Source organism: Astyanax mexicanus, chromosome 12 (assembly GCF_023375975.1).
Source record: "Astyanax mexicanus isolate ESR-SI-001 chromosome 12, AstMex3_surface, whole genome shotgun sequence".
NCBI classification, from domain to species: Eukaryota; Metazoa; Chordata; class Actinopteri; order Characiformes; family Acestrorhamphidae; genus Astyanax; species Astyanax mexicanus.
In genome coordinates, this window is record NC_064419.1 from 8,960,180 (window position 1) to 8,984,465 (window position 24,286).

The window sequence follows — 24,286 nt, forward strand, 5'->3', positions numbered from 1 at the left end:
AACAACAGTAATCGGCCCTTTAGTCAGGCATTTAAATAGCGCTTCTCAGGCAGCAGCAGCCTGTCACTCACACAGACACAGAGACAGCGCTGTGTATCTACTTCTTTTTTCAAGAATCAAAACATTGCAACATGAGGTTTTTGATATAATTGCCTTAAGTGAATATTGTGCATGCACACATCTCAATAACAGTGCTAAAACGATATATCGTGCAGTCCTATGTTTTAATTAAAATATAAAGATTTGACTCCACTTAGCAATAATATATCGCAAACGGAAATAATACAATATATATTGCGATACCAATATTTTGTCCCACCCCTACTTTCTACTAGATTTTGGTATAAAGCACTATGATTGGATGGAGCTCCATCATTTCAGAGAACACAGTTCTTCTACTGCTCCACAGCCTAATACTGGAGGTTTTATATACCTCTAGCCCACGCCTAGCATTAGGCATGGTATCAAAATGTTCATGTTTATCTGCTCCAGAGAGTCCTTTCCTATTGGCAGTAATTCTACAGAAGGACTAGACAAGCAGAATAAAAAGTAGCAGGATGCTTTTATCATTAAAAAGTGTGTCCACATACAGTATAGTGAATATTTTTACTTACCTTTACTGAATAGGCCAGTGAAATAGTGACGGCCAGGGGTAGACCCTCGGGCACTGCCACCACCAGCACCGTCACACCGATGATGAAGAACTTTACGAAGTACTGCACGTATATGGGCGTACACTCGGTGAGCCACGGCCGATCCTGAATAACGAACGTTTCGATCACGAAGTACAGCATCAGGATAATCACAGTAATCGCTGACATCACCAGACCTGCGAGGGGAACAGGAAAACGGGTCATCTCAAACAAAACATTATAATCACCATATTTTTCGCACTATAAGAAGCACCGGATTATAAGGCAAACTATCACTGAAAATCTATTTTCTGGAACTGATCATTACAGTAAGCCAGGGCAAAATTAGCTAGCAGTTAATTAGCAGGCTACAGCCCAATATGCTCACCATACTGAACAGAAAAAGAGCTAGCACTTAGCACGGTTAGCGGCTAATGCCAGACATCCCAAGTTGCAAAAGTTGATTTCAGGGAGGTTTAATATATCTAATATATCTATCTATCTATCTATCTATCTATCTATCTATCTATCTATCTATCTATCTATCTATCTATCTATCTATCTATCTATCTATCTATCTATCTATCTTTCTAGTGTATCTGGTGTTTGCTGTTAAAGCAGAAGAATGGAGCACACAGACAGTATGTGATGCTAATTGTTGTGTATTTGATGGTATCAGGTGTTTTGCAGTCGGATCTCACCTGCTTTCCCGATCTGCACGGCCAGTTTAGTGAGTTTACCCTGCAGCACTGATTTCTCTTTTTTGGGAACATTAGATTTCTTCTTCTCTCGCTCCTCCACCTCTCCTCCCTCCGCACTCTTCAGAGGCTGCATCTCCATCGCCACTGCCTCATCCTGCTTCAGCGCTGAGATCACAAAAATCATACATTTATTGGAACAATAGAATTACTACTAAATAGGATTTAAAGTAAAAAAAAAAAAAAAAAAAAACAGGTAGAGAGGAAATGTTCATTAAGAGTCAATAAAATGTAACAAATAGGAGTGAAAGCAATTTTTAAAAATACAAAAAATAACAGAAAATTATAACATAAATAGAAAAGGACAAATAAAATATGTACATAAATAAATGGTTTAGTAAAGTTTAATAATGGTTTGACGTGCCTGTATTAGCCTACAAATTACAGACTTATTATAATACAGTCACACATACCAGCTATTATTTTTATGAGACTCATAAAAGGCTACTCTAATATGTCTACTTCTGAGGTGTAAATGTTAACAGAATGTAGCTATTTGTTTGAATTTGATAACTTTGTTTTAATAAAACCTTTACTTCATGTCTGCATGTTATTGTATGCAAATAAAATAAAAACCTGTACGAGCTGCATTATTTGTTTGTTATTTAATAATTATGTGATCTCAGGACTTTTATTCTGAAATTTGACATTGCTGGGGGTCACACTGTGATTTTTGAGAATTAATACAGAATTGCAAAACATAATATTTTGATACATCTGATCAATATTTTCTTCTCTACAGAACTTCTCTACAGCTTTTCTTAGAAGCTTCTCAGCATTAGTCAGTTAGCATGGTGCTAACTACCTTTCTGAATCATGGTACTCTCTCCACAGACTGTGTGGAGGTGTTCAGTATTTTCTAATAGACTGGATTATGTGCTTTTTGACATGTTTTTAACCTTCAGACATCGAAAATGACCCAGTTGTTGGACTGTAATTGGAAACACTGGTAAATTACTGCTGTAATGATGTTGGTGTCAGAAGTGACGAGTGTTTACCTTTGTTCTGATTGTTCTCCAGGGCTCCGTCTTGTTTCCCTGAGGAAGATAAGGATGATGAAGCAGTGAAATCAGACAATCGAGCGTAAGAACATAAAAATGGAGGACTGAGTGTGTGAAATTAACACAGATAAAAGGATGTAGAGGAGGTCATGTGACACACAGACGATGCCTCTGGTTCAGTTTAGTACCGAGGTCAATGCAACCACAGGCTGTGGGATTTACCTACCATTAACAACGCTGCACTCTTTGGTGGATGCCGTGGCAAACTGCATGGATGAGCTACTATTGATCTCAGCTTTGGTTAGCAAATGGGGGCGGGGCACAGATGAGGGTGGCATGCAAAACAAAGAATGAGAAAACATAAAGTTAAATGAAAAAGCATGAATCACTGAATCATTAAATCAAAATGAATGAATACGCATTTATATATGTAATTGTGGTCTAAGCGTCAGCAGCACAGACTCGCACAGCTTTAGCAGGAGATGAGCCCAGATTACTCAGTAGCGTTGGTTTCCTTAAGCTGTTGATAATGAAGATTTGTTCACCTTGTAGAATCTCTATTATTATACACTGCATGTCCAAAAGCATACAAATCTTCTATCAGCATTTGCTGGTTAGCACCATGGCTAATCTAGCAAACTGTCTATTGAGCCATTCGCTACTTTCATCAACACATTTTTTTTCTCCAAATGGTCCCTGTTAAAGTGCAAAGAAGCATCATATAAAGCAAAAAATATAATAAGAACCACACTGCTGGGGATATGAATGAATTAAGAAATAAAAAGTTCAGAGAGAAGAAGGAGGGTATATCTGATCACAGTGTCTGTGATTGGTCAGAAAAAGTTACTCTGTCACTCTCTTTTGATTTTTGCTTCACTGCATCATAATTCACAAAAAATTTACCACCAAAATCCCACTGCATTTTAAATTCTGAGCCATATTTATATGCAGATATTTGGCACCGGGTCTATATCCTTAATTTTTTTAATGGAAGAGATGAATGTTTTTTTCCTGAAAAATCGTCTCTATCACATTCTGTGGTAAATAAATATTAAATAAACCCGTGTAACAGGATTTATATTTTTAGATTTCACTAGATTTGTATAATTTACATATACATATATATATATGTATTTTACTATGCAGTTTATTGGTACATTCATTTTAAAAGAGTGGGTTTTGTACACTAGGTTATTTTTTCTCTCCATGCTCCTGAGCAAGATAGCTTCCTCTTTTTATGTGTTTGTAAAATTTTAAAAATAGTTAATGTCCGTATGTTGAAGCTTTACTTGCATTATAGTACTTATACAAACCAATATTAAGCTTATGGAGTAAATATTCAGCATTGAATATTGAGTTGAAAGATATGCTAGCTGGCTAACTGTGGCACACATGACCTAACTGTTGTACTAAAAATACAAATGCATATACCTCCTAGCAGCTCTTTTATGCTAAAACTAAAATTGGTTGAACAAATATTGATTTTAATCGACAGGCAGAGTTGCAGTACAGTTGGAGATTACTAATACTGTCTGTTGTTTGTCTGTAAACCAGAAAATGTAAGATCACCTCATTTACCACGTAGCCTGTCACTCACCTCCTCCACAGTGTCTGCCTCTTTGTAAAAAGCTATTCAACAATTTGTCTATAATAGGTTTGAAAATAAAAAAAAAAATTAAGAAAGCTAAAAAAAAAATAATAATAATACTAAAATAAAAAAACTGCTCTTATAATAACATTTAACAACACGGCAAAAAACTGATTTATGTAATTTACGTAAAAATAAAGTTATTTTGAGATGTGACTGCCTATTTAAAAAGCAACAGAAGTTGTTAATTTTTCGGAGTTCATTTGTATCATTTCTAACATATTTAGAGTGTTTTTACTCACTTTTTTCTCTCTCACAATGTTAATCCTTTACAGCTTCAAAAACATGTATTATGCAAACTAGGGGATGACGTCATTTAGCGACTTCTAGCGACTTTTGGGAGATTTTAGTAGGGCGAAAAAATCGATTTAAATCGAAAATCTGATTTTTTTTTTTTAAATCGAAGATTTTTTGGGGGGGCCATATCGCCCAGCTCTAATTGGCAATGAGTGTTTTTTATTGCTTAGCACTATATCTGTTTATGGATAAAGTCATACCGTATAACACAGAAACAACAATCAGCTTGCTGGTTACACTAGAAGAGGAGGAGAGCATATATACAACTGAAGACATTATTGCAAAAAAACCCAAAAAAAAAACAAAACAATTATCCGATTATCTGTTTGAAAAGTATGCCAGAGGGTTTAGCACAGTTCTGGGATGAAGGTTGTTAACCAGTTTGATAAAAGTGCTTAAACTGATAGAGTAGAGTGGTGAAATATTCTCACTTATACCACTGGACTACACTGGTGAAGTGTGCTGGTTGCGGTGCCACAGTCTAATAGCTTAGATTCGGTGAATACTAGCATTAGAAATAGCATTAGCATTAGCTTGCGTGTAGCAATAATAGGATTACGACTCTTAATTCATTTCATAATTCAGAGAATCAAGTAAATTTCAGGAGAAAAATGCACACAAAACAGAATATGCAGGGTTCAAAACCTATTCATTTACCACAGAACCTGACAGAAGAAAAACTCATTCATTCCTACCATTGGAAATTGAGATCAGACCCAAATTTCCAAATATGGGCATCGTGAGGACTACAGAATAAAACACAACTTCAGTGGTTTAAGCCTTCCCAGTGGAGAAGAGGCTGTTAATGTTACCTTTAACTCCTGATTTCAGTATAAATGAGGTGTCTAAACACTTTTGGACATTCAGTATATGTGATAGGCCTAATAGGCCTACACTAAATGACAGATCACTGTTCGAGAACCTAGAGAAAAACACTGAGATGCTCCTCCAGTGGCTCTGTCTGACTTTTTTGTCTGGATAACATGGTTCTTCTCGGTTCTAGGCACCGGAGTGTCAGTTAAGCTTTCCATACCTTTCTTGTTCTCCTTTTTCTCCTCCTCCATCTCTCCGGCCCCCAGCAGGGTGAAGATGATTCCGGTTTGAGAGTTGATGCCCACTGCGGTCACCACCATCTTCCCCGAACCCTCCATGACGTGGGTTCCTTAGAAACAGCACAGTAAAGAACCCACTCTTTATCAGAACCACCATGAGTCTGCAGCCATCTTTGGCATTGTTTCAATGTAATATGCTTTACTATGAAGCAGAATGTCGCCAAATATTGTTTATCCATGTTTTTTTGAGAAAACCTTAACAACCGCCTGTAATAGCATTGAAGCCAACATCATAGTAACATCATAGCAACTACGTACATCACTATTTTACCCACTTTAGAACACCATACCAAAAACCTTAGCAAGCACCCAGCAACACCACAGAAACCACCCAGCAACCAATTGGCAACACCATATCAACCCCCATAGCAACAATATATTGACAATCCATGAAAATGGCATCAACTGTCTACCAACGACGTGCACTAAAGTAGGGCTGCAACTAATGACTGTTTTAGAAGCCGACTAATCTGCAGGTTATTTTTTTTATTATTCGATTAGTTGTGTTTTTTTTTTGTCATGCCCTCCATTTATGCCACAAGACCAATTTTGCATTACATTTTAATAGTTTGACGTACCTATATTAAAATAAAAATACAAAATATACTATAGGAAACACGTAATTTTTTTTACTATTTTTCTTACTTTTTTCCAAGGAGATATCTTGGAATCCCAATTCACTAGCCAGGGCAGCAGTAGTGTATTGGACTGTGACAATGACGACACAGGTTCCATCCTGTTTGAGGAGCGGTGTGGTTATTTATTTATATTTTCCTTTCTTCTTGGGTTTACCTGCTTTGTGATCAACTGTTCTGCAATTGGGTTCAACAACCCTCTGGGCTGGAGAGCTACCAGTCTGTAGCACTCTATCACCTTACACTTAATTTCCCAAAACTTTCCAAAAAAGTTTTTTTTTTGTGGGCCGCCAGGTAATGGCTTTGAAAATATCTGTCCTGCAGCCAAACTTAATTGGCGACCCCTGATGTGGAGTATTTTGGAGTGAAAAGCGTTTCTCTGTGTTCAATGGACACAGCACTGCTATTACACTGTATGCACGTCTTTCTTTCCCACCCACACTGAAATCTCATTGGCCAACTATGCATGAGCAGAGGCCAATCAGGATGCTCAGGATTAGTCACTCTCTCTCTCATTATGTGTGTGCCTTCCTCTCTCGCCCTTTTTTTTCACATGCCGTCTCTCCTTCAAACATTAAAGAGATTAAACCCTGGACCATATTTTTTATTAATAGCCTAAATGTGTTCTTTTGAAGTAATGAAACATACATCAAACAGTCCTGCTTAATATTTTTAAAAACATTTCCTAACGTTAAGTTTAATGTGTAGTCTCGATGTTTTATGGTCAAATTCTTCATAACAAGCATAAAAAAGGTCTAAGTAGCTAGATAGCTAACTTTCCTATTCCACCTTAAATAGTGCAACAAAAGGCAGAAACTGCAGCATTTAAGGCGGAATGGAAAAATAAGATAAAAGCTAATCAAAGCTAATTTCAGCTCCCCATCACAGAGGAATTAAGGAATGGACAATAATAATTATTTTCTACACCACCTTCCTCCTTTCTGAAGACATACAATAAAGCCCTAAAGTTAACTAGTTACCCAGCAGCATCTAGGTTACTGAACTTTAGCTCTCCTGATGATGTAGATGATGAAGAAATGGTCCCAAATCTCAGGGTGGAGGATTTAAAGAGTTCCAAGGGGAGGGTTACACTCGAAAAGAAGGGGTGAGTGGAAGGGCCAAGGGGTGAAATGGGATTGGGCCTTACAGTGTCATAAAATCAAATTTGTCCCCTTACAGATTTACTCTATTTATGCTTTTTTGTCATACTAATTTTTTTTCAGATTAATCAAACAAAGTTTAATATCAAAGAAAGATAACTTGAAATACAAAAAGCATTTTTTTAAACAATTACTTCATTCATTACGGGAAAAAAAGCTATCCAAACAAATCCGGCCCTATGTGACAAAGTAAATCCTCTGCTTTACATGAATTAATTCAATTTACTAGTTCAATTTCACTACTAGCCCCACCCAGGTCGGATTACCCCATTAAAATGGACAAGTCATTAAATATGAAGTAAATTAAATTATATGAACTGCTCATTTATGTGTTAAACATTTAAACATTCAAATGGGTCAAATTGACCCCAAAAATGTAAGCTATGTCAGTGTCTTCACTATTAAATTTACAATGCAAAAAATCATAAAAAGAAATTAAATACATTGAATAAAAAGAGACATGTCCAAAGTTTTGACTGCTACTGTATAGTAATCATATAATAACAATATTATCACTATATATAAACCACTATATATATATATATATATATATATATATATATATATATATATATATATATATATATATATATATATATATATAACCACACTATATATAACCACAGTATAATAAAACCAGGCCTACAGCTGTAATATATATATATATATATATATATATATATATATATATATATATATATATATATGTGTGTGTGCATGTGTGTGTGTGTGTGTGTGTGTGTGCGTGTGTGAATGGTGTATGCATGTAATCTGGTTTATGCAGCTGTAGGCCTGGTTTTATTCTCTCTCTCTCTTTTTCTCTCTCTCTCTGACTGAAAGCCTCACGTGATTCAGAATCAGGAACAGTGACGGATTCACTCGTCATCCTGCCGACTCATAACCCGCCACTAGACCAGCGCAGCTTAATCAGTGTCTCTGCTCTGCACTCGTTCAGCGATGCCTGTAATAATACTTATTACAGTACAATTTTTATTCATATTACCGATGGTGTACATATATTTAACAGCAAAATACATATGTACACTCACAATGTATATTATATATGAAATAATAAGAGCAATCTGTTATTTTAAGATGTAGGCTACATGTGTTAAAGGGGAATAAAGCCCCCAGTATTGAGCTGAGTGTTTAAGCAGTGGAAGAATGTTCTCTGAAATGATGGAGCTCCTTCCAATACGTTTGGATGGAATGAGTAGGGAGTTAGGGGTGGGGCGGGGAGATGATCGTCCAACATCCTGACCACTAATTCTAAAAATCTAGAAGAACGGTTTTCACTCAGTTACTCCAATAATAGCAGAATAAACCCTTTTTAACCCCTGATTTCAAAAGAAACAGTAAATGAATATACAGGTGTAATACTGTATGTATATACGGAGCAGATACAAATATGTAAAAAATCAGTAAATAATCTGAAATGATAAATTTATGATCATAGCGTAGTCGATCAAAAATGCACTAATTGTTGACACTAATCACATTAGATCCCATACTCTGCGCCCCTAATGAACAGGAAGTGCATCCCAGATGACGAGTGTTGTTGTGATCATTAATCCAGCAGAGACGGCCTCTCAGCTCGTCTCCCAGCAGCAGCTATCTGATTAGCTCGTTAACAGCCTCCAGACACAGACACACACACACACACAGAGATGATCTGGACATTTATCCCCCAAAACAGCTTCATCCCCCTACCACATCCACGGGGTGTGGGAACTGGGAAATCACCCTCACTAAACACTTTTCTCAGGCCATGTGGGTGTTCAGCAATCTATAATATATACTATATACTTTTCTAGCTGGGGTTCTATGGCAGCTCCTTTGGGAAAAGGTTAGACTAAGTCACTGTCCAGTATTATACTACCAGATTACCAGTGACGTGCAGACGCTATGGCCCAATGTGCTTGGGCAACTGCCCTTTTGCCGTCCTTGGCTGATATTGCCCTTCCGAGGGAGGGGAAAAAATAATATAGGCAAATATGATTTCATATTTCAACAAGATTTTCTTTATAATTCTGCATTTTGATTGAAGTTTCATAAAATAAAGTTTTCAGAGTCAATCATTCAGATTCAGATACATCGAGAGGCAAAAGGGAGGGGCGCGGGCGTCACGCAGCAGCTTCACTAGAAAAAAAAAAAAAAAGAGCAGCAAACGACCGGGCGGCGCTTCAGCCGACTAGCAGAGACCCAAGAGGAATTTGAAGATGGCGTGCGAGTAGAGCGACTGCCCTGAAGGTGAGCTTGAAATGTAGCCTTCACAGTATTACAAGACATGATCACAATCAACTTCTCTAAAATCTGATGTCGTCGAGTTTTAGGACGTTTAGTGATCCTAAATAATCTGACAGCACCTACTGTGCCACGTTTAGGTAGCAAAAAAAAATCCTGACAGCCAGCTAGCTTGCAGTCAACGTTTTACATGGCTCAGGTTGTTTTGTGGGAGGCTAACCAAACTAAGTTACATGCAGCTGATAACATTTCATTTTATCAAGCAAGATGAATGACGGACATAAAGCACTATTCGAATTATTCACATGCACGTTGTTTTTGGGGGGGCAGGTGCCCTTTCTTCAGGTTAGAGCAACTGCCCTTCAAGATTCCTGCAGATTCGTACTGTCCTCTCCCACTGACAGAAAATCTGTAGACTACAGCAACTAGCACAAATTCAGCTAGACCAAGAATCAGGACTAAGGCTCTGCCCACACAAATCTGGATTTTTGTCTCTGTTTTTAAAAATATCTTCGGCACAGAAGCAACATTTTCAAAAATATCCCCGTCCACACGGAAACACCATACCACTCAAAAACGCTGAGATAAAGAGGGATTCTCCAGACATTAAGATTTTTTTTTCTCGCCACTCCTCAGCAACAACTACTTCATTTTTAAAACTTAAAAAAATTTAAAACAGGAGAATCGGAAAAAACTTCAAGCATCACATTTTGGTGCCTCTGCTGCTCTGCCTCTGCTGTGCTAACATTAAATGAATCTGTAAACATGTTATTAATCCACAAACTGCAGCGAGAACAGAACCAATCCAGGCGCTGTCCATGTTTCAGGCTCATTCTGAACAGGCTTAGCTAATATAAACAAAAAGCAGACATGCGCAGACTTTCTGTGTGACGTTAGCATTTGCTGTGTGACGTTAGCATTTTTTTCTGTACGATTTTCGTATAACAAAAACCTTCGTTTTTAAAAATATCTGGATTTGTGTGGACGGGGCCTATGATCATGTATTGTTACCCAAAAATGCAGACATCAATTAGTGCAGGAACTTTCCCTTTCACACACACACACACACACACTGTTACACACCTGATAGCAACATGGGGTCTCTGTCGACGGCTTTGCGTACATGGTCCGACTCGCCAGTGAGGGAGCTCTCGTCGATCTTCAGGTCGTTCCCCTGGATCAGAACTCCATCAGCTGGGAGGAGATCACCTAAACACACACAGCAGAGCCAAACACGTCACATTAGAACACTTAAATAGACAAACAAATATACATACAATAGAGGAAGTGTAGGGGGCACATAAGTAACACTGCAGCTGCTTTAGAACAGAAGACCCTTACTGACCATATTTGACTTGGGCCACGTCTCCCACCACCATCTCGGCCACGGGGATCTGCAGGACGGTGCCGTTCCGGACCACAGCGAAGCGCTGCTCCTGCTCTATCCGGCTCTGCAGGCCTCGGAACTGCTTCTCCTTACTCCAGTCATTAAAGGCCGTCACAATAACCACACACAGAACTGACAGCAGGATCGCCGCCCCCTCGATCCAGCCCGCCTCTGCCTCGCCCTCATCCTCCACTCCACTCGATACATTACCACAGGCTAGAGATAGAGAGAGAGAAAGAAAGGCAAATAAATATTGTATGTATATATAGTTATTATATCTACCTGTCTATCTGTCAGTCCATAACTGCCTATATCTATATAACTGTCCATCTATCCATCCATCTATCTAAATTAAAAAAAAACCAATCTGGCCAATGCCACTTTTGGCAACACAGACCCAAAGAATAATACATCCACCCCCATGCTTCACAGTTAAAATGAAGTATTTCTTGTATAATGGAGCATTGAACTGTGCTGACTCAGGTCAAAGTGTTCAATTTTGAATTAAATATACAGTCATGGCCAAACGTGTTGACCTTACTTTTTTTTCCAGAAAATGAAGTATTTCTCCCAGAAAATTATTGCAACCACACATTTGTTTATCATGTTTACTTCCTTCCTTCCTTCATGTTTACTTCCTTGTGTGTATTGGAACAAGGTGTGGGCAATATAAAAAACATACATGGAACCAGAGAAAAAGGAGAGGTGTTGACTCAATATTTGCATTGTTCCTTTCTGTGTACCACACTAAGCATGGAGAACAGAAAAAGGAGAAAAGAACTGTGCGAGAACTTGAGAAACAAAAGGTTACAAGTCTACATCTTCAAAGATCTTGATGTTCCTTTGTCTATGGTGCGCAACATAAGCAAGAGGTTTACAACCCCAAACACTGATGAAAAGTTGTTATGTAGGATAGTCCAGATGGTGGATAAGCAACCCCAATCAAGTTCCAAAGAAATCCAAGCTGTCCTGCAGGCTCAGGGTGCATCAGTGTCAGCGTGAATATGTCTTGTGGAAAGTTGAGACCAGGATTGAGCTTTTTAGAAAAGAATCTACTTATCATTCTACTGTTTACAAAGAAAAGAACACAGTATCTACAGTCAGAGCCACTGGGTACCTTGACTTCATGCAAGGCATCATAAAAGCTGAGGGTTACCAAAGGGTAATTTTGGGCCCAGTGACAGGAAGCTGGGTTTGCGTTCTAGTTCATGGGTCTTCCAGCAGGACAATGACCCCTAACATACTTCAAAGAGCACCCAGAGATGGATGGAAACAAAGCATTGCAGAGTTGTGAATAGGTCTGGATCTAAATCCCATTGAACACCTGTGGAGGGATCTTAAAATTGCTGTTGAGAGAAGGCACCCTCTTTAATTATGAGAGATCTGGAGCAGTTTGCAGAAGGTATAAGGTATAAGAAGCGAGTGATTTTAGGTTTTTCTTTTATTTCTAAAGGGTGTGTTAATTATTAAGTTGTGGATGCTAATCATTTTGTCCCCCCTTTTTTGGACTTTTGCATGAAGTTCTATCCTTTGCCTCTTTTTCACTGTTTTTGTGTTGTTCCAATACACAGAAAAAAAATACACTAGGGTATAAAAAACATGTGTAACTGCAATAATATTATAGGAGATTCCATGAAAAATAAAATCAGGGGGGCAAGCACTTTCAGATATGATTGTATAATAGATAAAACACATAATTTAATTCTTAGTTTCAGTGTAATTAAAATAGAACTGAAAGGTGTCTGTCTGTAATCCAGCTTGTGACGCTCTGGTGCTGTAGCCCAGCTGATCATTACTGATAATGATGAAGTCCCTCTGGAGCTGAGTCAGGTGTGTTAAATTAGAGACACACACAGACACAACTGAGCAGCTGAGCTACAGACGTAAAACTGGAATCCCCAGTCTGCGTAAACCATACGGCATGGCTACATTCCTATTACCATACACTCGGGTGGGCTGCTATTAATAAGGAAACCAGTTCTCATAGTGCCTAACTCCATTCAAGGACGAAGGATAAAGTCCCACACTTCAATCAAAAGAGCCAATTAGCTTGCTGCTTACGCTGTGAGTAAAGCAGGGTCAGCGTGCGACCCCTCGATAAGGCGACACCTACCCCTCGATAAGGAGATCTGCGCAACCGCAGTAGCCAAAAGAAGCCAAAAACATCGAACACAACATGTTAACATTCACAGTGAGGGGGGAAAAGTATGTGAACCCCTAGACTAATTACTTTTCTAAGAGCTAGTTGAAGCCAGGATGTGATGAGATTGTATGTGTTGGTTAAAGCTGCCCTGCCCTATAAACAAAACACACACCAGTTTTGAGTTTGCTGTTCTTAAGAAGCATTGCTTGATGTGAAACATGCCTCGCACAAAAGAGCTCTCAGAAGATCTATGTTCAAAAACTGTTTGACTTGCGTGAAGCTGGAAAGGGTTACAAAAGTATCTCTAAAAGCCTTGATGTTCATGTGTCCTGGGTAAGACAGACGGTCTACAAATGAGAAAGTTCATAACTGTTGCTACTCTCCCTAGGCGTGGTCGTCCTGTAAAGATGACTGCAAGAGCACAGCACAGAATGATCAATGAGGTGAGGAAGAATCCTAGAGTGTCAGCTAAAGATTTACAAGAATCTATCAACCACGAAACAACATGCTGGCAACTGACCCACATATTATAGCAATGACCTGACCTGTACCACTTTGAAATAAGGTTCCTTTATAAAGGGTTTTTAAGTAGTTTATAAAGGAGTTTATTAATGTGTTCATTAGGTTGTAAATACTTTAAAAACCTAAACCAGCCACAATTAACATATCAAATAAAATAATAGAAAAAGCCATAGCCATAGCACCCACTTTGTTACCAAAGCATTCATGTGAGATACAGAAAACATAGCAACACCATCACATACATAGCAACACCATCACAACCGTCAAACAACAAACATTTAGCAAAACACCACAGCAATCACCTGGAATACCATAGTAACCATTTAGCAAAACTGACAACCTGGTAGCACAAAATGGATATCATCTGAAATAGATGAATAGCAACCACTCTGTATTTTCTTCTATCTCTTCTAACAGTTTTTTATAGGTTTTATTATTATTACATTATTAAATGTATTAAAGGTCTTAAACCTGATGATGATTAAATAAAAAAAATAGAAAGAGAAGTATAAAAGTCAATTTGCACTCTATTAAGCCCTATCAGGAATGAGATTAGTTTCTCAGGGGGTCCTGGGGTAATTTTCTCCTTTATGGGGGGTCCTCTGTGATTTTATTCCAGTCCAATACGAGCATGTACACATTTTTCTCATATGTCCTTTGAGAAATTTACAGGCTGAATTACCTACTTTTTTTTGCTGAACTTAGTGGTCGTCCGGTAATTTTAGTCCCGTCCAGACTCACATATCTGATTTTCGTCACCTCGAGTTTAATAAAATAGCTATTTGTCCACTGACATGCACTGTAATTACACTTTGGGTGCGCGTTTCCACAGAGATCCATGTTGAAACACAACAGCAAGTGGAAATGGAGGAGCTACTGAACGCGATGTCATGTGACCAAGAAAGCCAAAAAACTCACTGGTCCTTCTGTTTTTTCAACTGCAGTCTGTATGGAAGAGTTTTATCACTGAGTAGAAGTGAAATATTTTTTATAGACGTCCCTCTGAGAAACTAATCTCATCTGTATAGGGCTTTAGACACTCCTACCTAGCTGTAGATAAAAAGCCAGGAAACTCATGCTCATGTATTGTTGTACAGTTTGCGTTGATCATGCTATAGTTCATTTTCACAGATTACAGGACGCTGCCCGCAGGATACTTCCCACACAAGATGCCACCCACAGTATGCTGCCCACTGGACTTTGCACACAGGATGTAAGCAGTAACACCCAGGTGTTTAAAAACTTCAGCAGCACTGCTGCATCTGATCCACTTGTACCAGCACAACACACACTAACACCTCATACACCACCACCAGGCTAATCAGTGCTAATCACTGCAGCGCTAAGAATAATGCCCCACCACCCAAATAAAAATAATAGCTGATCTGTGGTGGTAAAAGGAGGATAATAATAAGAACCACAACATGCTGTATGATAAGTTTAGCCAAAACAGGAAGGTAGTCATAATGTTATGTTTGACTGATGTATGATAAACCAAGCCTATGCTATGGCAGCACATTCAAATATTCAAATATCACCGCTTACCTTCGGTGTCGCCCCCCGGAGGCTGGTAGAAGCTGAGGCCGAGCGAGATGATGGCTGCGATCTCCAGGATGATCAGCGTGACGTCCTGCAGCGCCTCCCACACTAGCTGCAGAAACGTCTTCGGCTTTTTGGGAGGGATGAAGTTCTGACCGAACACCTCTTTACGCTTCTCCAGGTCAGCGGGGTCGTCTGACAGACCTGCAAAGGAAGGGGGGAGGGGGTGGTAGAGTCACTTATTAACCCTTATTATAGCACTGCAGAAACTCTGCGCACACACACAAACACACACGTACACAAACACACACTAAAAAAAACATATCTTAATATGTTTTAGAATTATCTAAATTTTTAATACGATACAATATGATTAAAACCATAAAAAAGTATCATATTAAAGAATCACTATTAGGCGTCGAGTGGTCCAGCGGTCTAAAGCGCTGCCACTATGTTTGGGAGATTGCTGGTTCGAATCCTGGTCATGTAGCTTGCCATCAGCTGCCGAAGCCCTGAGAAAGCACAACTGGCCTTGCTCTTTCTGGGTAGGTAGATGGTGCTCTTTCCTCTCATCACTCCTAGGGTAATGTTGGTCAGCTTTTTCCTCCGAGCGTGCTGTGATGCTACTCGGCAATGATGCATTAGCAGCAGTTTGAAAAGAGATGGTGACTGACTTTGTATGTATCAGAGGAGGCATGTGCTAGTCTTTCCCTCCTTCTGTTGTGGCATCACCTGTGATGGGGGTTATAGCTACAGCTGAGTAGCAGCTGAATGGTTGGGACAAATGACCTAGCTAAAATGGGAGAAAAATTAATTTATAAAACAAAGAATCCATACTAATTTATAAACCCAAAAAATCAGCATTTTGAATCGTGCAATCACATCTTAAGGTGCGTAACAGTACAGGGTCGTTATCGAATTTTTGTTTTAAATTTTTACACATATTTTATACCAGTGACAGGCCAGGACTGCAGGCTGGCCAGTCCAGCACTAGTACTACCAGTACCTTCTACTTCTGCAGCCATGCCTTCGTAATGTGTACAGCATGTGGTTTTGAATTGTCTTGTTGAAAACTGCTTGGATGTCCCTGTAAAACAGGGGTCGGCAATAGGCGGCCTACGAGACAGATGTGGCCCACAAGCATGAAACATCTGGCCCGCGAGGTTGTTTGAACTACAATGAAAAAAATAAATAAATAAGTGCTTCTCTGGCTAACTTTTGTTTACATTCCTTCCCCGTCTCTCTATCGCACTTGGCGGGACTTTAGTTTCCGCCCCTTCTCGTTTGTCGGCACGTTCTTGGGCTCCGTATCTCCTTATAAGAGGGTTTTTTCCTGGCCGTGTCTCAATTCACTAGCCGGTAGTGTTTTGGACCATGACCCTGACAACACGAGTTCAATCCCGTGTGAGAAGCGGTGTGTTTATTTATTTATTTTGTCCTTTCTTCTTGGGTTCATCTGCTTTGAGATCAACTGTTCTGCAATTAGGTTCAACAACCCACTGGGCTGGAGAGCTACTAGTCTGTAGCACTCCATCCCATTACACTTCATTTTCCAAAACAGATTTTTTTTTGTGGTGCACCACTTAATGGCTTGGAAAATATCTGGCCCGCGGCCAAACTTAATTGCCTACCCCTGCTGTAAAAGATGTGGCCCTAAAGGCATAATTTTTGCACTAAAATATCTAAAAATGTATTTTTCTGCATTAATGCTGCATCCCAGAAGTGTACTGACACTCAACAGACTCTGGCTTTAGGATTTGTTGCTGATAATATTCTGCATGGTCCTGTTTATGTTTGGTTAGAAGCTCAATAGATCCATTTCTCACTAAATACATGTTTGTGCAAATACAGCATATACTTCATCTCTTGTGCAATCAGCTCAGCAGGACAGTCAGCACTGTCTGCTCTCTAGCAGAGTCACTGTAGGGCTTTATATGGAAATGAATAGAACCCACTAATACAATCACCATTTTAATTGTTTCTATTAATATGGTAATTACGTGGAAATTAATAGAAACGGAGGACTCAAATGAATGGGTAACTCCATTGCTGTGATATTTTTAATAATAGTAAGATGATAAAGCTTTATGTAGAGCAGTGTGTCCTTAGGTAGTATCTCAGTGAGCTTCACAGAGCAGAGCTAAAATCTAGCACAGCTAATAAAAGCCTCTGCAGGGACTGAAAGACTGACCGCTTTAGCACTGACTACTGTATAGATCACTATAGCATGGCTTATCTAAAAGTGCTACTTATAAAATGAATATATATATATATATATATATATATATATATATATATACAAATATATACAAATATTTACAAAAGTCAGGCCATCGCACATTAGAGAGATAAAGAGAGAGAGAGAAAGAAAGAGAGATAAATAGATTGAAAGAAAGAGAACGAGATAAGAGAGAGGGACAGTCAGTGTCTCCTGTCCTCTAAACCCCTCCCCCTGCCCACAGCAACCTTTCATCCTCTCTTTATTCATTCATCCCTCTCTCCTGTCAGCCCTTTCATCCCTCACTCAACCCTCTTCCTTTCATCCTGTTCATCCTTTCTCTCATTCACTCACCCTTTCTCTCATCTCTAATACCTTTACCTCTCTCTCTCCATTTCACTCTCTCACTTTGTTTATTAGCATTACTGTATTGAGAGCACAACAATAAAATGAAGCACTGCAACAGTACCTATTAATACACTCACACAGTCGTTGACTATAATCAATATAATAACTATAATATATTATGTATATATAAACCAAAGATTAATCTCTAAATCCAGATTAATGTAACTGTATAGTGTTATAGGTATGAACTGTGCGAGCAACTGATATAGATGAATATTATTAAACGTTGTATTATTATTATATATTTATAAATATGTTGTAACATTTTATTATTTTAGGAAAAACATTAACTTATTTAAAACTGGATGCAGCAACACATCTCAAAAAAAGTTGGGACGGGGAAACTAAGGAATGGAAAAGTAGTTGGTACTAATAAAATATAAGCTGCACTAGAAGTAATTGACAATTTTACAAAAAAGTCACATGACGTCACATGAAGTAAATATATCTGGAGCTTCACTTATCTGGTTAAAAATGCATTTAAATATTATAAAATAATTTCAGGAAAGGAAATCCTGTCCGCAATGTAAAAATGTCAAGACTTTGGATGGATGGATGGATGGATGGATGGATGGATGGATGGATGGATGGATGGATGGATGGATGGAATGTAAATGTACAGTCTTTAGTGTGTGTGTGTAATGGAGAATGGAATCCCACCGTCTACAGCCCATAATTTCGTCTAAAGATTTAGAGCTCTGTTAATATAGACTATAGGCAAATGGAAATTACTGTTCTGAGGTTCGATTAATCTAAATTTATACATTTATATATTTTTGAGTCTTGTCTCAGATAAAAATGCCCTTTTCTGCATGATCATGTTCACATTTGACTTGTTCTCTGAATGATCCAGCCTCAAACTCAGATGTGAATTGTGCACAGTGAAGTATGTTCAAAGAGTGATTTCTGGAAGGGTTTCTGAGCCCATTAATTGATCTCTAGTACAGAATCAATATGGCTTGTTTTTACTGTAGAACAATCTGAGGGCCTGAAGATCACCAGCATCCAATACTGACCATCGGCTTTGTCTGGTCACACTGGATCTAGATTTCTCCAGATTCTCCAGACTCTCTATAACATACAGTACAGGCCAAAGGTTTGGACACAACTTCTCTTTTTCAATGTGTTTTCTTTATTGTCATGACTATTTACATTGTAGATTCTCACTGAAGGCATCAAAACTATGAATGAACACGTGTGGAGTTTTATGTACTTAACAAAAAAATGCGCTGGCCTCCACAGTCACCGGACCTGAACCCAATCCAGATGGTTTGGGGTGAGCTGGAGCACAGAGTGAAGACAAAGAGCCAACAAGTGCTAATAAACACCTCTGGGAACTCCTTCCTTCAAGACTGTTAGAAAACCATTTCAGGTGACCACCTCTTGAAGCTCATTGAGAGAATGATGCCAAGAGAATAGAATATAAAACATGTTTTCAGTTATTTCAGCTTTTTTTGTTAAGTACATAAAACTCCACACGTGTTCATTCATAGTTTTGATGCCTTCAGTGAGAATCTACAATGTAAATAGTCATGAAAATAAAGAAAACACATTGAAAAAGATAAGTTGTGTCCAAACCTTTGGCCTGTACTGTATGTTATAGAAAGTCTGGAGAATCTGGAGAAATCTAGATCCAGTGTGACCAGACAAAGCCGATGGTCAGTATTGGATGCTGGTGATCTTCAGGCCCTCAGATTGTTAAATAATTACATTCACCAGCCATCTTTGCAATGCAGCCAGGCATATTTCAATATAACTACAAATTACTAGAAAGTTTAAATGAATGTTTCAGAAACATATTTTACGTCACTTAAAAAAAAACTCATGAACAATTTGTAGAGTTTGGCTTCATATTGTACAAAAACGTGAGTTTTCAGCTTGTTCTAGCTACTGTGCTTGCGCAGATCACCAAACACTCTAGCACACTGACCCATTGCCACCCCCTCACTTGCACTTGCACAACCAGCAAGCTGATTACCTCTTTTTTTTTAAGGACTGGACTTTATCAGTAAAAAGCTACTGGGTTGAAATTTATGAGCATTCCTGTTCATATTTTAGCCAGTGATTGCATTCAGAGGTAAATAATAAAGTGGTCAATTAACAGGGTGGTAAATAGGCAATCAATGTGGATGCCTGAATATTTTTAGCATTAAAAAATATGAATTTGCTATTGTTTTATACTCCCTATGTTCCTCTCTCTCTTTTTCTCTTTCTCTCTCTCTCTCTCTCTCTCTCTCTCTCTCTCTCTCTGGAAGGTCAGGCAAGTTTTAATAACCTCACTCTAACCCGCCGTCTTTTGCCAAATGATGCATAAAATGCGACGAGTCCCGTCTTCAGAGGCCGGCCAGACAATATGTGACCGAAAGGTAGAACATTTACCTGCTGTTACCATGGTAAAAAAGGTTTCTGGACAAAATGATCCTTCCTTTCCTTACTCAGGCGCGTAGAAATGAGTTTTTAAATATGTTTATCTCCACGAAACTACTGGATTTAGTGGCTGTTCTGTTTAATACACAACTACAAGGTAATCAGCAAAGCGTAAATGGTAAATAATCAGAAATGTTTACGTAACGGCCTGTCTTTAACAGGTACCGTGAGGAACAGGCTGTGGAAATAATTTTTTTTAGAACATAAAACAAAAATGTTTAGCAGATAATCATTTAATAAAATTCACATAAAGTTAATGTTCAATTCATCTGAAATCAGAGCGAATTGAAATGCTACAGGGTTATTATCAGAATACTCAGCATAGCATTTGGCCCTCAAACTGTAAAAAATACTTATTAAGATTAAGATTTTCACATTCATAAGACTTTAAACTACACAGAAATCATATTATCCAGCTTAATTACTTTTTTACAGTCGCTTTTCATTTCCCGTCATGTGACTGTCCACCCTGTTACGTCAAGCTGCAAGACAGTGTGGACAATTTAAACTACTTTATGAGATGGTCTGAGTCGCAATTAAACCATGTACAAATTTAATCACTCAAACCACTTCAGGAGGTTTTAAATCAGATTTAAATCCAAGAACTCAACCCAATTTAGAATGTGGTCTGAATTGCATTTAAAACAGATTCAAATCCGATCACTCAAACTATTTCAGCAGGTGGTCTAAGACACATAAAAAAAGACAAATTTGATAACTTAACCCATTTCCAAATCTAATTAATCAAACCATTTTAGGAGGCGTCTGAGACGTGATTAAAACAGATACAAATTTGATAACTCAAACCACTTCAGGAGATGATCTAAGACAAACGTAAAACAAAAGCAAATCTAATTAATTAACCATTTCAGGAGGTGATCTGAGGTGTGTTTAAAATAAAAACAAGCCTCTTTATTCAATTGACTTCAGAAGGTGGTCTGAGACACATTAAAAACAGATACAAATCTGATCACACAAACCACTGCAGGAGGTGGTCTGACACTTAAAGCAGATACAAATCCCTCAAAAATCATAAGAAGGTGCTCTGAGACGGGTTTAAAACAGATACAAATCAAATCACTCAAACCACTTCATTAATTGGTCTGAGACGCATTAAAAACAGATCTGTTTATTCAAATCACTTCAGGAGGCGTTTTGAGATGCATTTAACCCAGAGACGCATTAAAAAACGGATACAAATTTGATCAATCAAACCACTTCAGAAGGTGGTCTGAGACGCATTTGAACCAGATACACATCTGATCACTCAAACCACTTCATAAGATGGTCTGCGACGCATTTAAAACAGATACGAATCTGATAATTCAGTTCACTTCAGGTTTAAGGTGCATTTAAAACAGATACAAATCCCATCACTCCAAAATCATTAGGAGGTGCTCTGAGACGTATTTATATCAGATTTAAATCGAATCACTCAAACCACTTCAGAAGGTGGTCTGAGACGTGTTCAAACCAGATTCGCATCTGATCAGTCAAACCACTTCATGAGATACACATTTAAAAAAGATACAAATTTGATCACTCAAATCACTTCAGAAGTAGATTTGAAATGCATTTGAGCCACAGTGTACAGTTTACAGTTTACAGCAGTGTAAACACATCATAGATGCATTCTGCAACAAAAACTACTCCCAGAACATCTAAAACTCTTCCTAGTGCACCCAGAACCCCTTACATTACAACCGAAACTCCTCCCAGTATAACTAAAACATCTCCCAGTATAAATTAAAACTCCAGTTGGTGTCAGCGCCGCAGGTCTGGCACTGCAAGAGTGAACAGCGTCTGAACATCCAGCCTGATGTGTACCTGATGTACCAGAACAATAGAGTTACAGTCATTATGCAATCATCTCCGTATAATCCACACACAGCAGGAAAGCCTCTCTCCACCCCAATCACACACACACTCTCACACACACACATGCACACTCAGATGTACACCGTCACAGTCATAAGAAAACCTTATCACTTCAATTATTATATAATGTACTTATATATGGAAGGTAACAGTGCTGAGGCCCTGAGGGTGAACTCACCGTCTGTGGGTGAGGTTTTGAGTCTCTGGCAGAGTCCCTCCGTGTCGCCGTAACTCTCCTGGATCTTCTGCAGCGACTCGGCTCCCCGGAACTCCATCAGCGTCCGCAGTTCCTCCAGCGACACCCCAAAGTCCCCCTCGCACCCCCGGCCGTCCATCCCCGGCTTGTTGGGGTGAAAGCCCACCGAGCTGTTGGCCATGTCGCCCATGTTGCTCCGACTGCTCTACTCCTGCTGGCTCTGCGTCGGGTCTCTGAAGCTCTGGCTGAAGTTCTCCATGCTGGGGAAGTGTCCAATTGTCCTGGCTGATTATTTTAAGGTGCAGTGAGGTTCTGGAGCTCCGCTCGCAAAATAGTCCCCCTTCGGCAAAAGGTCAACATGGAAGAAGGTGTCCATGGCACCAGTCCATTTCTCCACACTGTTACTGGCTGGAATTATAGAGCAGGATGGACGCGAACACATGCAGGCAATGGCAGGACTGAACCTGAAAAAAACAAAAACAGGAGAGATTATTTCTCAGAGAACATATAGAAAAACATCTTTACTGTTTTGAAATGGGGGACTAGGAACGCACCACTGTGGGAAATACACAGGCATGCTCACGCAAGCGTTTTTTGTATTTGTGTGGATGGAAATATTTAAAAAAAATGGAGCCAGGAAAATCTCATGTTTAAAAATATCAATGTATATGCAGTCTTAAAAACGCTCATTTAAATACAGAAAGTCTGAATAGTTTCACTTTTCCTCCAATCAGAACAGTGCAATCTGAAGAGCCAATTTCTAATATTACTCACATGCATTTCTGCCAACGGCAAAACAAAATACTAGAAATAACAAGACTACTACACTAGTTTTACTACTAGAGCTATTACAACTACTATTTAAACATATTTACATTACCAGGCTGAAATGACTTAAATTTGGCTTTTTTGCTCAATGTGGCTTAGATCTGATTTTTTCATGGCTGTGTGAACGTGCCAAATCCAATTTTTTGTTAAATCAGATTTGAGTCACTTTTATATCTGGTCATAAATCGGATACGTATTCGATCCATGGACATGAATGTGAACGGTCAAATCAGAATTCATGTGTCTTTTTGCTTTTACGCATGCGCTACGTGCTTCTCTCTCATATCCACACATCTCTTGGTGCAGCTATAGCTGAAAAAACAGCAAAAGCAAACCACCTGGCCTTTTTTCTCCTCCTTGACCTGAGCATGTACTTTAGACCAGCTGTTTACCCTCCAGCAAAAGATGCTCCGCATATGAACTGCTAAATCATCCATTTCCCTTATAAAACTACAAGTCTCTCATCTCTCAAATATGATTTTTTTTGAAGAAGGCTGCGTTTATACACGTATCAATATGCACATGTGAGATGTTTCAGGGACAGATTTGTTCACATTACACACAGATACAGATCACTTACATTTGTGAATGTGAACCGTCAAGATAGCCAAATAGGATCTAAGCAAAAAATCGGATTTGAGCAATGTGGCTTGTAATGTGAACGTAGCCTTAATGAACTATCATAAAGTGTATCTTTTTACACCCATATGATACACAGGTCTGGAAAAAAATAAGTGACAATTTCAGGTTCTGAATCAGTTTCTTTGATTTTGCTATTAACAGGTATTTGTTTGAGTTAAATAAACATTGTTGTTTTATTCTATAAACTACAGACAATATTTCTCTCAAATTCCAAATAAAGATAATGTAATTTAGAGCATTTATTTGAAGAAAATGAGAAATGGCTGCAATAACAAAAAAGATGTAGAGCTTTCAGACCTCAAATAATGCAAAGAAAACGAGTTCATTTTTATAAAGTCTTAAGAGTTCAGAAATCAATATTTGTTGGAATAACCCTGGTTTACACACACAGTTTTTATGCATCTTGGCATGTTCACCTCCGCCAGTCTTACACACTACTTTTGGATAACTTTACGCCTTTACTCCTGGTGCAAAAATTCAAGCAGTTCAGTTTGGTTTGATGACTTGTGATCATCCAACTTCCTTTTGATTGTATTCCAGAAAAAAAATCCATTTTTGGTGGTCTCTTATTTTTCCATAGCTGGAGAATGTTAGCCTTATGGGGGTAAAAA

At 38.6% G+C, this 24,286-nt stretch overlaps 1 protein-coding gene across 5 annotated transcripts in view; it reads right to left on the reverse strand.

Annotated features, from left to right (window-relative positions):
• Nucleotides 1–24,286, reverse strand: part of atp2b3a (ATPase plasma membrane Ca2+ transporting 3a) — a 54,441-nt gene that overhangs the window by 21,800 nt on the left and 8,355 nt on the right. For 3 of the 5 annotated variants that reach the window (XM_049485775.1, XM_049485774.1, XM_049485776.1), the window contains exons 2-10: nt 22,188–22,669; nt 15,085–15,282; nt 10,833–11,090; nt 10,571–10,696; nt 5,370–5,498; nt 2,618–2,686; nt 2,389–2,427; nt 1,334–1,498; nt 615–829 (exon numbers count right to left, since the gene is read on the reverse strand). In XM_049485775.1, the coding sequence (XP_049341732.1) occupies nt 615–829; nt 1,334–1,498; nt 2,389–2,427; nt 2,618–2,686; nt 5,370–5,498; nt 10,571–10,696; nt 10,833–11,090; nt 15,085–15,282; nt 22,188–22,395 (1,407 nt within the window). In that variant the 5' untranslated portion in view covers nt 22,396–22,669. The remainder of the gene's footprint in view (nt 1–614; nt 830–1,333; nt 1,499–2,388; nt 2,428–2,617; nt 2,687–5,369; nt 5,499–10,570; nt 10,697–10,832; nt 11,091–15,084; nt 15,283–22,187; nt 22,670–24,286) is intronic. The other 2 variants (XM_007236955.4, XM_049485777.1) reach the window with 1 other exon arrangement.